General features: G+C 34.5%; 1 protein-coding gene across 8 annotated transcripts in view; it reads right to left on the bottom strand.

Moving 5' to 3' along the window:
- Positions 1-15,188, bottom strand: part of DNAH12 (dynein axonemal heavy chain 12) — a 57,999-nt gene that overhangs the window by 14,326 nt on the left and 28,485 nt on the right. For all 8 annotated transcript variants that reach the window (XR_015275135.1, XR_015275132.1, XR_015275133.1 and 5 more), the window contains 20 exons: positions 14,520-14,671; positions 13,695-13,833; positions 13,441-13,607; positions 12,138-12,393; positions 11,634-11,933; positions 10,739-10,917; positions 8,973-9,165; positions 8,723-8,884; positions 7,201-7,395; positions 6,268-6,401; positions 5,870-6,032; positions 5,344-5,424; positions 4,636-4,812; positions 4,133-4,264; positions 3,617-3,706; positions 2,509-2,649; positions 2,136-2,377; positions 1,648-1,795; positions 659-804; positions 47-261 (listed from right to left, as the gene is read on the bottom strand). Coding sequence is in view for 4 of the 8 variants with exons in the window: in XM_086846779.1 (XP_086702905.1) it covers positions 47-261; positions 659-804; positions 1,648-1,795; positions 2,136-2,377; positions 2,509-2,649; positions 3,617-3,706; positions 4,133-4,264; positions 4,636-4,812; positions 5,344-5,424; positions 5,870-6,032; positions 6,268-6,401; positions 7,201-7,395; positions 8,723-8,884; positions 8,973-9,165; positions 10,739-10,917; positions 11,634-11,933; positions 12,138-12,393; positions 13,441-13,607; positions 13,695-13,833; positions 14,520-14,671 (3,412 nt within the window). In the remaining 4 variants the exon portion in view is untranslated. The remainder of the gene's footprint in view (positions 1-46; positions 262-658; positions 805-1,647; positions 1,796-2,135; positions 2,378-2,508; positions 2,650-3,616; positions 3,707-4,132; positions 4,265-4,635; positions 4,813-5,343; positions 5,425-5,869; positions 6,033-6,267; positions 6,402-7,200; positions 7,396-8,722; positions 8,885-8,972; positions 9,166-10,738; positions 10,918-11,633; positions 11,934-12,137; positions 12,394-13,440; positions 13,608-13,694; positions 13,834-14,519; positions 14,672-15,188) is intronic.

Below are 15,188 nucleotides of genomic sequence, written 5' to 3'. Positions count from 1 at the left end.
ACATTAATGTCCTCTCCTTCAGGGTTCTAAATTAAGTCTGCTGTACCTTGTTTAAATGTCTGTTTAAGCAGCAAAGGTTCAAGAGATGGGTCTAGTTCTTCTCCAACATTTTCTAGCAGCAGTGGAGTCCCAAACTGAATGCAGTTCTCCACAGTTCTCATATAATCTGTGTCACTGATCTTGATAACATTCAGACGGTTGTCCTTCTCAAAATTCTTGATCCATTTATTTGCTTGACCTTGAGGATCAATCATTAATGGCCTAGAAAATATAGGACAGTTTTATCAGTGCTTGGAGGCATTTTTCAAAATTTTAAACTATTTTACATGTTCCTGTATCAGACTGTCAAGAAGTGATACAATTTAATTACATTATTTTAAGATATCAGTGAATTATGGATGCATAGGTGATTTATGATAATTTGAAAAGAAATAGCAGAAATAGCTTTAAAAGTTGCAAAAAATGTTTAACATTTTCCATAAAATAGCCAGAATGCAGAATTCTTGTAAAATATCGTTCTACCTCCCCCCTGGAATAAAAAGATTCCACTCCTTTTTCAATTATATTGCTCTACAGAAGCTACATTGTTTCCAGATATATTCTTTTTTTAAAAGTGTGAACTTGTTTGGCTTTAAAAATTAAGCCTTTTGTCACCTACCAACGTCTTGAATTATCAACAATGACCCCATTGTCTACAGAAAATACGTCAGTTGGCAAACCAGCGATATTCCAGGCTCTTATTTTTATTGGGTCACCAAGATTCTTGCTCAAAGAGAAATTCTCAGAACAAGGGATTTCTTTCTCCTGAAAAAGAGGGGAAAACTTAATAAAATAAATATTTTTCTTTATTCTGTGTGTGTTTATATTAAATGCCACTTCAATCCAAAAATAACAATGTGCATTTTGTTTTAAGAGACTGAAATAGGTCATGTATAACTAAAAATCCTGGGGAAAATAAACCATAATTTCAATAATTAACTACATTTTCCCACTAAATATTTACTCTCTTTTCAAATTTTGTAAGATTTATCCAGTTTTTGGTACATTCATAATGTGGCAGGTTTGTCACGTAAAGTTATGACTTAAGAAGCTCATACATAGTTGGAAATATCTAATTATATCTTTCAGCAACTCAGTACAGCAATCCAGTGCTAATTTGTTACTGTTTAATGCATTTTTAAGTGATTCCAAATCACTTGATTTATGAATTATGGCATTCACATAAGTATGTTGGAAGTGTCCCTTTGCAAACCACACACTCAACCATCTAATTAGCATACAAATATTGATGGTGTAAGTTATAAAATGCTTTACATTACACATAACAGCATTTTAAATTTAATTCTTTCATTTTAAGGCAAAATACAGAAAACAATGAGACTTTACTTCAGTAACAATCAAGCCTTACAAAATCAATGATGGTCTCTAGTTTCTGCTTTGCTACTGTGAAGTATGCATGTGGAGTAAATTCGCTGATTTGATTAAATTCAAATCTACAAACTATTGGATCAACATAATTGATCCCATTGGTTTACCTGTAAGGTTTATCCAGCTAATATAAAATAAATTACAAGGGATTTTTGAAGCCTTTTGTAGCAGTCTCAAAAAACCCAAAATATTTCTTTAACTCTGAGATAACCTTCTGACCTTACACAGTTTGCTCCAATCTTTGATACATTCTTGTCGAAATCCAGCAGTAAAAGCTCCTAGATATGCTATTACACCAGCTGATATCAAAATATCTCCTGTCAGATTATCATATTCCTCTTGAAGGTCATATGCAGCTTGATTCCATCTACGACAAGAAGAAAAAAGTCATCCTGAAACCTCCACATTAATGATATTGATGTTAAAAATCAACTTGGTTTTGTTCATCTTAGTTAAGAATAGGTGAAGAATATAAAAACCTCATTCATGTGTTCTATTCTCATTTTGAAGATATTTCCTCTACAATTCTCCCAGTTCTGCTGCCCATATTTTTATGCTACAAACAATTAGGAATATTTCAAGGTGCCAGACATTCTTTAGTGTTATAGTCATCAGACAGAAATACAGCATTAAAAGCTTAGTGAAGAGAACTTCAAGTTGTATTTCTATAGTGGTTATTTTATCTGACATTTGAACTTTAACCTGACCTTGTTTTCTCTCCACCAAGGCCTCCAATCAATTTCTCTGCTCGTTCCAGTTTTTTAGCACACAAATCAACCTGGAATTCTAAACGAGCCTTTTCTTCTGTCTTTTCAGCAAAGGTTTGTTCCAAAGCAGCCAAACGGCCTTCAACTGCTGCAAGTTCTTCTCTCTTCTGATTCAACAGTTCCATTGTCATTGCCAAGGACTCCTCTGCCACTTTTAAACGTTCTTTTTTGGGTTCAATCTCCTATTCAATTACAACCAATACACAAATGCTTTTAGTATGTTTTTGTAACTTTATTATTTACAATGCTTAGGGTGAATACACGGTGCAGAGGAAGATTGCATAGCACCGAGGGGCAAGGATCAAAACCATACCTTTGATACCCTGTGAAAGACTTCCATTCCCTTAATCCATTTGCATAAACCCTCTGCAGCTGAGGAAGCTTTAGCCACCACTTGGGGATCAAACTCTGGATTAGTCAGGTACTCAGTCCGAATCTTCTGCATGACAGCTTCCTGGGTAACAAAAGCATTACAGCCCATCAGATCTGATGGCTGACACTTCAAAATTGAACAGATTCATTGCCATTTCATTACACAATGAAATAAGAAAGAACTATTCGGTATTAATTGTTGTAGAAATCACGGCTTATTTGATTGTTTTGATCTTCCTATCATGTTTTCTAGTCTTGTCCTGTTTTCATTCTAATCCTATCCCCATCCTTTCTACTTATGTATTTGCTGTATCTTCCATGTGGCAGCTAAGAGCATTAGAGTCACATAGGAGCCTTAATTTGCACTGCCCTTTGTGTAGAACACACCAATTCCATTATTTGCTATCTTTTTCTCAATACGCAACTTTGGGGATCTCTATAAAAATGCATTTCTCCTTATCAATACAAAATGTGATTGCTTGTGCCTACTTTTGGGGATCAGTTTTATAAAGGACAAAGCATATTGAATTTCCAGTTAATTCAGCAAAGGGCAAGAATAACACTCTTGGATAGCAAGACCTTTGGGAGTATAATCATATTTGAAAGGTTATATAGCTAGTTCATTTCTGTATTTATTGTATATTTGCCAGTATAATTAACAAAATATTACCCATTTTGTTATCATTAATTAATTAATTCAAAAAGAATATAATTAGAAAAAGATGTTAAGAATGGGCAGTCAATTATAAAAAGAAGGTAATAATGCTGAATGGTTGATCTAGTAAAACTAAAGGCATAGGAAGGCTGTTCATGGATCAAACGTCCATTGGTTCCACCATAAAGCCCCAGTCAACTCCCAAAACAGAATATGAGAAATGAGGCTAAAGGGACAGAGGCTCAGTAAAACAGACTGATTTGGACAAATGATGCCTCCAATAGAGATATAGTATAAAGACAATAGAGACATTAGAGACAATAGAGTACTTTCTCATTTTATTTTTTCTTCCCTGCAAGTGTCTAGATGATAAAAATTACTAAAAAAGTCTTACTGGGATGGGTTTTTCGGAACAGGCTTTCAATTCCTTTAAGAAATTAATGTTGCCAAGCATTTTCTGGCTTGCAGTCCAATAATCCAAAATCTACAAAACATAGTAGGAAATATTTTTTCAGGCTTTAAAACAAATACACATAAAAAAAGTTACAAATATCTTTTAATTAAAACTCATGAATATTTAATACTGATAACCTATCTCCTTTAGATGCCAATAAAGCAGAAAGTCCATCAGATCAAACATTTCCTTCCAGTCATACTTTAAGCCAAAAAGTAAACAGTATCTCAGAGAAGATATGTTTTATCTATTCTTAAGAAATGTGTAAAGCAAATTAAATCTGACATGTTACAAAATTTGGAAAAGAATGAATTCTGAAAGTTTTCAGTAAAGTCCTGGGTAGAGGCTATAAGTACTTGCCAATGTTAGTGGACCTTGGGTTATCTTGTTTATTGGATAAGTGTTGAGGAGAACATGAATTACATTTTTATTTCAGACTATTGTCTGCCATTTTACCTTGCCTCCAGATCCTGAAGGATCTGCAATTCTTTCAGGTTTTTTTTCTCTTATGACACAGACAGCAGCCATGACAAGTTTGACACCAGAGGGGGGATTTTTCATTGTTTTGACAACTGCTATATCTGAAGGCTAAAAAAAAAAAAATACATTAAGTATTATGTCTTTCTCAGCACTCAATAAATGAACTGATAGAAAAGAAGAGGAATTATAAAACCATAACTAATGAATGTAAGTGGCAATAGAGGACTTTTAGAAGGGATGATACAATGTTACCATCATGACTAACAATATCTGTCAATATCCCCTATGCAGAGGAAATAAAAATTAAAAAAATGCAAATAAACTGTAAACTAATGATTAATAATGTTTTAAAATTTCCAGGTTAGAATATTTTTGATACACTTTTGTGTCATCTAAGATATCTCATATTCTTCTAAATTTCTACTTCATTTTAGAGAGTAAAATAACACTGTCAAATGCTGAAATTTAGATCTGCTTGCCTTCAAAGTGTCAAGAGCACCAATTGCAGCCTCCATGACAGGTAATGCCTCTGCCAGGTCACTCTCACATTCATTTTTCAGTGCCTGAGCTTCTTCAGCTTTTGCTGTAGCAATTTCTTCATCCACTTTTACAATTTTTCTTTTTTCTTCTACTTCTGCAGATTCTACTTCTATAATCTAAAGAAAAACCATGAGTGAGCTTTATTTATATTGTGCCATGAATGATAAAATAAACTGAAATTACTTACTATAGGACTCATGGAATACTCTAAAAGATAAAGAGAACATTGAATTTTTTAATATGTTAACATAATTTCAATTTATGTTAAAGAAATAATTTCTTAGCATATTGTTTTGTCATATCTGGTCATATGGAAAAAGTATTTGACTTTTTCACAATGTTTCTGAATCAGCTTGGGAAACCTGATTTAATCACTATTAGCATGAAAGTTCCTCTAATGTCCTTCAGAATGGAGCTTAGGCAATGACTGCATATCCAGAGAATGTATTTTACATAAAGAATGAAATTTCCCTTCTGTTCTAAGGATAGAAACATAAGCAACCAGTTTCAGAATATTGGAATCCTCTGTAAACAAGAAGCGAGCTCAAAAACCTCGATTCAACTCTTACCTTCTGAAAGTGACACATCAATGAAATAAGACACATGCTTACATTAAAAGCCACAAAGTTGTATTTGTATAACTCTACCTCCATCATGCTTGCATTTTCCACTTTAGCCTCTTCCAGTTTGGGCTGAAGCTCAATTAATTCTACTTTCATCCTACCAACCTATGCACACACAAAAGAATCAGGTGGGATCCAGAAAGGTCAAGCACAATTTCCAACAATTTCTTTAAGACCTAGATTTTACCTAATGACTAATTTATTGATAGAAGGATGCAACATTCAGTTTCAAATCAAAACATTTCCAAGACTTATTTTTATCTCCTACATACAATGTCTAATTTTAAGAACAATGCTATCTTATAGTTGCCTGTTAACCACCAAGGAAATGACAGCTCTGTTCATATACTACTTAACAATATATGCTTAGAGATGTTCTAGCACAAGTTCTGTGACTGTAGGAAAGAGAAGGCAAAATACATTTGTTACTTTTACGCTGAAGATTGAGCTATACAAAATCTGAAGTACCACCTTTGACTGACTTCTCCAGAGAATGATGTGCATATGACAAACATTTTCTGTTTTCAGTTCCGTATTTGTTGTAACTCACCTGTGACTCAGCAAAAGCCAGTTTATCTAGCCCATTCACATATTTCTTCTTGGCTTTCATTACACTGTCTCGTTTCTCAGTAAGAAGTCTCTGAAATGCAGCAATAAGCTCAAGATAAGAAGTAGGAGTAACATAATTATGGCGTCCAAGACTTTGTAAGAACCTATTAAGAAAATAAAAAAAGAAAGAGTAACTTTAAATTTTAATTTATTTTTTGGTTCTTTTTTAGTTTATCATTAGACAGTTATGTAATTATTTGATAGGAATTAACAATTTCAATGATTTTATATAATTTTTATGAAGGCAAATAGTTGTGTTAACTTTTAATATATAAATGAGTAGCTTTGAAACTCAGTCACCTAATACTTTATGATTGTTTGCAAAAGCCATAGACTGACCTTTCAGAGAGTGACAAAACTGAAGTATGAAAGTATTTACAGATGGGCACAACTCCCTGGCGCTCAGTGTCTGTGAGCTGAAGTGTTTCTAAAAACTTACTAGCCACACGTTCAAGGGCATCTTCAGGCCATGGCTGAGGGAAAAGTGAGGAGGACAGAATTTGTAAAATTCAACTGATAGCAGCCTTTAAATGTTAAAATCAGTTTTTACCATTCAAACCACCAGAATGAGACACACTAGTCACAGCTGTGTCTCAAGAACAATGAGCTGATAAAAAAGTTGGTTAGTTCGGGCAGCGAGGATATCACACACGCAATCATTTCTGGCAACTCCTGGTTGATTTTCTAGCTCAAAGCTACACATTAAAATTCCAAATAGTTCTGTGTCTCTTCATCCTTTGGCAGAAAAATTATTTGATATCAGCACTGGGCCAAGCTATAGAGCTAACTGTGCTTTATTGAGAGCAATACTGCTTACATCAATATTGCTTCTCCAAGTTTTATTCTGCTATAAAAGATCTACTGATAAACAACAGGATTTGTATTTGCTAGTTGTTCCTACTAGTGGATGACCTGTTTAATAGGCAGCCACAGTCAAGATCATTTTACAGTCACAATAAAATGGTTTCTCTAGGCCATTAAAACATAAACATTATGTAATAAAATTACAAATTGCCATCATCAAACTAAGACTATTCATACTTCAGAAATGTGTAGCAACTAAATTTAAGTTTATTTAGATGGAGAAGTGTTGAGATCACAAATCAAAGAGCTCCCAAAATATTACAGGAAAGGCCTATGCAATTCTAAAATTTTGGAAAACAAGGAGTACTCCTACAAGGAAGACAAAAGAAAACCCAATGGCACTTAGAAATAGAGTGCTAGAGAACTGAAGCAGATTTCTGAAGAAATACTATAAATATTTTCCCATACCTGGAACCAATCAATAGTACAGCAGTTGATGAGCGATGGAAACTGCCTCAGACGATTGCGGAAAGCATCTCCAATTGGGCTGAATGCCACCACAATATGGAGATTTTCTTTGCAGGAGTTCACAAAAAGTGCATACAAGGCCAAGGGACTGAGCTCTTCACCTTTATCACCAGCCTGAGCTGCTGCACGAATACCCTTAGGAATAATACATAGTATAAAAAATGTTAAGATAAATTCTCATTAAAGCACATGTGAAGTCCTATACCAATCCTATTAATGGTAGCATCATCAGGAAATTAAATTTTTTAGTGGAAGTGAAACAGGCAAAATAAAGTAGAAAACCAGAACAAGTAGTAAATACTGTCAAAGAACAGGATTGCACTATTTATCTGTAACCCTGCTAACTCATTCCAGAAATAATCATCTGCTGGTCTGAGCAACTGAGAATAGATCATAACAATAGAGTTAAAGAAGAATTCTTTTGAGGAAGCAGATTTAAATGAGTAAAAACCAACTTTGCTCCAGCTGTCACATTGTGGATAGCTACCAAGTTCCAGCATATACCCACTGAATATGTTCACACAGACTGTAAAACTGGAAAAGAGCCATATTATTTTACTATTGTCATTATATACCTGGTAAGAATAAAATAGTAATAGAAAACCATCACAAGAATTATAATTTAACTTCTTTGAATGATACATGAATCCAAGTATCAACATGCTCCATAACTTAAGTGCAAGAAAAAACAGTAGTAACATCTATCAAGTGATACAGATATTGTAATAAAGAACATTTGTGTGTGTACTAAGAACCACTTTGAAAGTCAACTAGAAGCATACCTAGTTAATTTAGTAAAAACATCACAGAGATAGGAAGACAGCACAGCACACCGTTCAAACATTGCTTGCTAACATTAAGTTTTCAACTCGATGTATACAAAGACTGATGCCCCTCCCTACCAAATTGTGACTGCTATTGTGAAAATCCAAGTCTAATTTTAGTTAATTTTGTTTTTAATTTGCCTGAGTACATTGCATCTTTACTTCTGAGCCAAATTCATGGAGCACCTTTGCCCACCTTGTCTCTGAATAGAAGTGTCAGTACTATGAAATTCTATCTAAAAGTGCCCTAGTGCCCCAGAGAGTAGGAGTCTATTGAGAAAGGCAGGCCACGTGCTCTAATAAAAATGTCACATCTTTGCACTTCACTCATCAATGAAAACATTATGATGCACAATCCTGTCCTAAACAATACACTACAAAAATATTTATGGCCACAGGGTATTTGTGAACACAAGTTGTCTACATGCAGAACTTAATGTCTTTGTGAACAGAGTGCTAGGTCAGAATTAAAGCTTGTAGTTGGCATAAACTACTCCGTAAGTTTACTAAGCTGATTTATCTAAGGTTTCAAAAAGAAGTCACAGAATTAAGTGTAAATGTCCAAAAGCCAAATTTCACACTGAACTGACCAAGTAGATTGAAAGGCAGGTGAAATTAAAGAGAGTTCTTAAAGATACCTCTAGAATTTCTTGTTTTTCATCTGCTGCAAAAAGATTGGGAACCTCCCCTGTGTTGAGGACACTGTCAATATCTTCTAAAAAGCTTTCTTCCTTAATTTGGGTGTCTGTGATTAGAAATACAGTTTTCAAGCCTTTAACACCTGCACTCCTCAGAAGTCTCTGAAAATGCAAGACAGTTAAAATTGTATATTCCAAAACACCCTTCCTCAAAATTAAGTCAAAATGTAGACAGGTTATTAATACTCACTTTCAGATCTTCTCTCCACTCATTTGTACCATAGGTCTTAGAAATCTCTGGTTGAAAAACACACATTCTTGCCATGAACGCTGCCAGGCGAGTCAGAGACTGCCGCCCGCTTCCTCCCATTCCAACCAGCAAAGCATTCCCCCCTGGCTGCTTCAGAATGCGGCTTAATCGAGACAAATGTTCCAGCATGTACCTGCATTGGGAGCGTGCTGATTACTGGAAGAGCAGAAATACATGTACATCTATGCACCTATAAAACTGAAACAAATCAAGGAGTAGCATCTCCAGAACAAATTACAGAATGCAGGCTGGGGTGGGGTAGAGAGGAAGAGAAAGAAAGAGTGGGCATGCGACACAAAATAAAGTAAAACTTACAATTCTTCTATGATATCAATACTAGTATTTAGCTAAATTACTACAAATTGCTAGAAAGAACATGCAGAAATAAAAACAGCAGCACTATAAGGATAAATGTGTTAAAGGAAAAGAGAAACATTAATTCTCTAACTCAAAATAACAGCAGTATTACCAACTTTAACTTTGTTGAAGCACAGCAATTTAAGTATCTTTTTAAAGTAACCACTGGGGGAACGTGTATTATATCAACAAACATCTCCTTTTCCTCTACCTCTGACAGTGTTCTAAAACTTATATGTGGATTTGACATTGGAATATCCTCAGGAAACAGTATCTGCACATTATTGAGAGTCCTTGTCAAAACTCAGGCATGATTTTTCTCAGAATATGAAGCAAGTCCTATAGGAGATCACCTGCTTAAGCACAGGGCATGGGGTAATTAAAGCAAGCTGAGCAGCCATTAAAAGTGGTCACAAAAAAACTTTAAAACATTTCAAGAAAGATAAATTCTTGTTTATTTTCACTGGTTAGAAAAATAAAGGAAACACATTCAAATGTTACCCAAGAGATTGAACTCTAAGGCTACAATCAAACAGGCTCTCCTGGCTGCAGCTCAGTGAGGTCACTGGAATATTGCTTCTACACCCAGGAAGTGGCCTCTGATCTGCCAGCTCTTCAAACTGACTGTATATAGATAGTGCCTGTATATAGATGTATATACAGGCACTCAGAAATCCAGCTTAGCAAAATGACCTAGACTCAAATAAGCTGCTATTAGAACTGTTCAAAGTAACCCTAATCACCTTCACAAAGTATCTACGTGTCAAATTACCCTGGCAAATATGAAGAGGTGGTAACCTCTAGCAACAGGGTGGAGGAAGGAGTTTGACTTCCTAATCTCTCTCAGTTGTAGCTCTGCATGATCACAAGTTAAGGCAGCAATAAGGGCCTGCAGAATCTAAAATTTCACAAGATGAGCTGCAGCACCAGCTGGGTGCATGGCTGTGCTGCATAACAACAGAGCAGACAGACAGCTCTGATTGTGATCATCCCTCTTGGGATGCCTGTCCATGGAGAACGAAAGGCCAGTGACATCCATCTTCACTGGTGACAGAGGCCTAAGAGAAGAAAAGCATCTACCTGATTCAGTGCACAATGTTTCTGTAACAACTAAGGAAAATATTCAAAGCCCCTTAGGAGAAAAGCCTCTCATTATTTACTTTCAGATAGAAATAGGAGAAGCATTAGAGAAAAATCAGTTTACTTCCATTCAAAAAGGTATAATACCACAATCACTTGTAAGGATGCGTAAAGGGGAGGAGACAAACCAAAAACTACAGTCCACAAAATTGAATATACTGAATTATCAACTACTGCTTAAAACTCTTAATAAAACAGATCAAAAATACCTGAAAACAACAAGGTTCATTCGTGTTTTCTGGGTTTGATTATATTCATCCAGACACTGCTCCACAACATCACTGAACTCCTCAATGCTTGGAACCTCAACATAAAGTCTTTCATCTCCCTCAAGTTCTGGAACCATGTAGTCACCAAAACACAAACTTCTCATGTTTTCTTCTGTTACCTATGGCAAATATTCAACAAATTATGAAGTCAAGTTTAATATTTAATGAACGTATTCCTCATTGGAATTTTAGAAAACAAAGGAGAATTTAGACAAATACCCCAGACATAAGAATAAGCACTCCAAAATATTTTGACTCACAGACAACACCCTCCTCAAAATTATGTTTCCTGCATTGAACCATACATTTATTCTTAATTTGTCCTTGGAAAACAATTGGCTCAAATAGCCACTAACAGTCTCATAATCATGGCCTTCGGATTACACCAAGTTCATATAGTCAATACACCATATTATGAAATAATAACCACAAAGTTATTTCTTCTATTCATGAAAGAAATTACAAAGGACATAAAAACAAACTACAAAAAAAGGAAGACAAGGCATAAAATATAACACAATTGTAAATATAACAAGCATTTTGGATACTAAAATTTAATAACAATAACAGGATGCAGAGGTACAAATTTCTTTTAAGGAAAAGTAGGAAGTTTACTCACATTTTATATGTCGTATCTTTTGAAAAGAATGCTTATGTACAACAGTTAAACCCTCCCAATTTTCATTTCTGCATTTTTTCCTCATGAAGATATTTTGCCAAATTCAACGCAAACTTTCACGTGCATTTGAATCAAAATTTCACCCATGATTAACTTTCGTGTCCTAAATTTTCAGTATAAGCAATTATTTTGCAACAGGTAAAACACAATACTCACAGGTGACTTTCCTTCCTTCAGGTGTGCAAAAACTTTATCGAATGTTTCTTTGAAATGTTCTTTCACAATATCTTTCACTAAATTGAACAACCAGGCTCTGTCATCATCTTCCACCAGGCGGTCATAGAAGACCCGAAACACCTCGTGTACAAACAGCCGAATCATCACATGTTTGTTTCCAACTGCGCTTTTCTTAATGAGCAAACAGCCATGGATAACCCGTGAAAAGTCACGCAGGTTGAAGGTATAATGAGATTTGGCTGGTGTGGGTAAAAGATTCTGAATGGCTTTCTTATACACCTTCAGATAACAGCAGAGAACAAAATCAAAAAAGTAACACAGACTGTACTATTATCTTAATTCCTAAATGCCTTCTAAAATGTTATTTATCAAAAAAAACAAACCCTATTTCTCAAAAAAACCCACCTTTCACACTACATTATTGTAGAGCCAAAGGAACTTCAACGAACAAAGAGAAGGAAATTTCCAGTATTTGCCTCTTACCTCTAAGGTGGCAGTGACAATCTGATTTCCGACTGTGGAGAAGTCAGAAGGAAAGTCATTACTCCTTAGGTAAAGAGCTACTACAGTAGAGAAGATACGGATCATTGTTTCATCACTGAAAGAGTTGATGGTGCAGATGTTGAAGTGTCGCAGGAACCGAGGGGTGACAGGATTCCTCCCACCCCCTGGAGGCCCCATAGCAGCCAGTAACTGGATATCAACAAGGGTGATTTTAGAGGTGTCCTTAAAATCATACCTTCAAAATAAAATGCCATGTGACACTTAAAAACAGATATAACACATTTTTTACACCTTAGATGCATCTATATGACAGACCATTCTCTGAATGCATAATAAAAAAGTATTTAAAAATATATAAAAACATAGTAGGCATTATGTAATATAGTATATATTTCGACATACTTTATCTTTCTTAAAAAAGCAACTTCTCCTGCCTAACAAACAAAAAACCAAAAACTAGTCCTTTAATTGCACCAGTTAATCTTAACATATAATTTTCTGGCCCAAAAGAAAGATTATTTGTTTAAATTGCATTCCATAAAACCTGATGTGAAATTTTGAGTATTAAAACTGTAATGTGTCAAGATATATTAACTCTATTGAAGAGCAACACATATTTGAGCAGCACCTGGAATCACAAGAGTAACTGTATTTGAAAAGTGCCTGGAATCATAGAATGATCCAGACTCAGGAAAACACTTGTTCCAATCTTCCAATATAAGCAAAGCAAAAAACCTCAAAAGCAGGGAAGACTTTCAACTTATTTCATAACTATTATCAGATCTGATTTCACTGTGAATTAAAAAAAAAATAATTTTGATATCTTGCTAAAAAAAAAAATGTAGTGACTAATAGAAATATGGATAACAGGGGAAACCAACATAAGAAATAAAAAGAGTTTTATATAACTGCATATACATAGATATGTACAGAAAACTGCCAACTCACTCTAAGGAGGAAGAGAAAGAAAAAGGACAAGAAACTGCACTGGAAAAAAAATAAAATAATCAAGGTGGAAATTAATCCTTTTTTTTAACTAACTGCTGAAGTTCAGCAACAGAACATTCTAAAACACTCAAAATGAATTTGATCATGAATTTCCTAAACTGAGAAGTTCTTAGAGAGTAATATAGAAGTGCTTCAACTTTAAAGAATTTATTTTTATATAAATTAAATCTGCCTTAACATTTACAAACCACTTCAAAAAAGTTTCAAAAATAAAATTCAAGGTGTAACAGGAAATACAGCAACAGAAAATTTCAGTAGTATTTCAAATTATTACCAAAATCCATGGTCAAAGAACTGTCTTAAAAGTTCTATAGGAGGCTGTGCCCCATACTTCTCCAAAGCAGGCATATTCATATCATCTACAAAAATAATGCACTTTTTCCCCATTGGAGGGCCAAAAACTCCTTTGCGCCTCTTGTCCAGCCTGGCCATAATAATGTTCTGCAATGCAAAAAGGATCATTCAGAACACAGATTACATATTCATGTCTACTATCTCCTGGAGACCAAAATAATCTGTTCTACTAACCTGAGTCTGATTGGCACTGGTTCGAGCTGAAAAATTAATGAAGAAGGGCAAGTAGCGCTCCTTTTCCAAGTTGTTCATTAACTTGTCTTTGACATACACAGATTTCCCAGTTCCTGTTGGTCCCACTAGAAGCAGTGGTCTTCACAAAGACAGAAATAAAGCACACAGACTGCAGAAATCTAATACTGTATACTAAAAGCAGCTAGAACTGCCCTAACTTGCCCTTCTTCTACCTCTAAAAACATTACTCGCCTAAAGAAGAAACTAAAGTGTTCTAAGGCATTTATTAAACCCTCTCTCAATTTTAGTTTGCTTCCACTATGAAGAAAATGGTAGGAGAAATAAACATTCATTCTACTGGTGTTGGAGTATACAAACACACATGGGAGTTAAATTTCTCCTGATATGTCTTTCATTAATTCAAACTTCATAGAGCTTTCAGCCTGGGAATCTGAGGTAATTTTTATTTCATTCTCTTATATAATCTGATCATGGCTAATATAGATGTTTTTGATAGGATTAATCAAAGAAAAAATCCTAAAATACGTATTTAATTGCCAAAGTAGAAAGAAAGTGCAACAATTTTTGGGCTGTCCTAAGAGCATCATCAGACTGTAAATACTGAAGTTAGACTGCAGTAAGGTTTCACAAAAAAACTAAAACCAGACTTTTGGGTAAATTTTTTTGTTTGTAGTAAATGTCTGTTTTAAAAGGTCAAATAAACAGAGGGTTTGATAAAAACAATGAACTCGAAAGAAAATAAATAAGAGCTATTTCTACCTATGATCAAATTTCACTTCAGAAATTTGTAGTGAAGCAACTTACTTTCCATGATTAATGAACAGGTCTAGCAAATAGGTATAGCGAACGGTATCCATAGTTGGGACTATAATATCTTGAATCTTCATGTTTGTATCACCGTAACTGATTTGTTCAATGAATTCATTCCAGTGAGCCCAACCTGCATTGCCTTTGAGCTAGGAAGAAACACAGATGTAAAAAAGATTGATGTTATATGTATGAAGGGTTTTCTCTACTACTTCACTTTTGAAAAAGCAATGGATATTAATAAAATAATGAATACGTGAGATTTCAAAAGTTCACACATTTAGTTTGCTTTATCTCACTAATAAAGAATTAAAGTACATACCTAAACTTAGACTCCTTTATTTTCTTAAAAACTTTGTTTTCACTGAACAAACAGAAAACTCACACATAGAGAAAACCACAACAAAAAAACCAGAGAAGAACAGTCTAACAGGTGCTATAAACAAAAATTCTAACACAAACTACCTATGGGCTTAATATTCTACTTTCCTTCTGAATAGTCCACATTCCCTTCTGTACAAACGCAGATTTGAATCTGCCAACTAAGCTTGGGTTACAGAAGAAATATACAGTGGCAGTATTACAAATATAACTGAAATGTACATCTTCGTATTTTACTTAAAAATTGGTCAGTACTCTGGTATTTGAAAAATAAATGAAAAATGT

This window comes from Cyanistes caeruleus, chromosome 11 (genome assembly GCF_971803275.1).
Source record: "Cyanistes caeruleus chromosome 11, bCyaCae1.hap1.1, whole genome shotgun sequence".
Taxonomy (NCBI): Eukaryota; Metazoa; Chordata; class Aves; order Passeriformes; family Paridae; genus Cyanistes; species Cyanistes caeruleus.
This window is presented reverse-complemented; position numbering and strand designations above follow the sequence as displayed.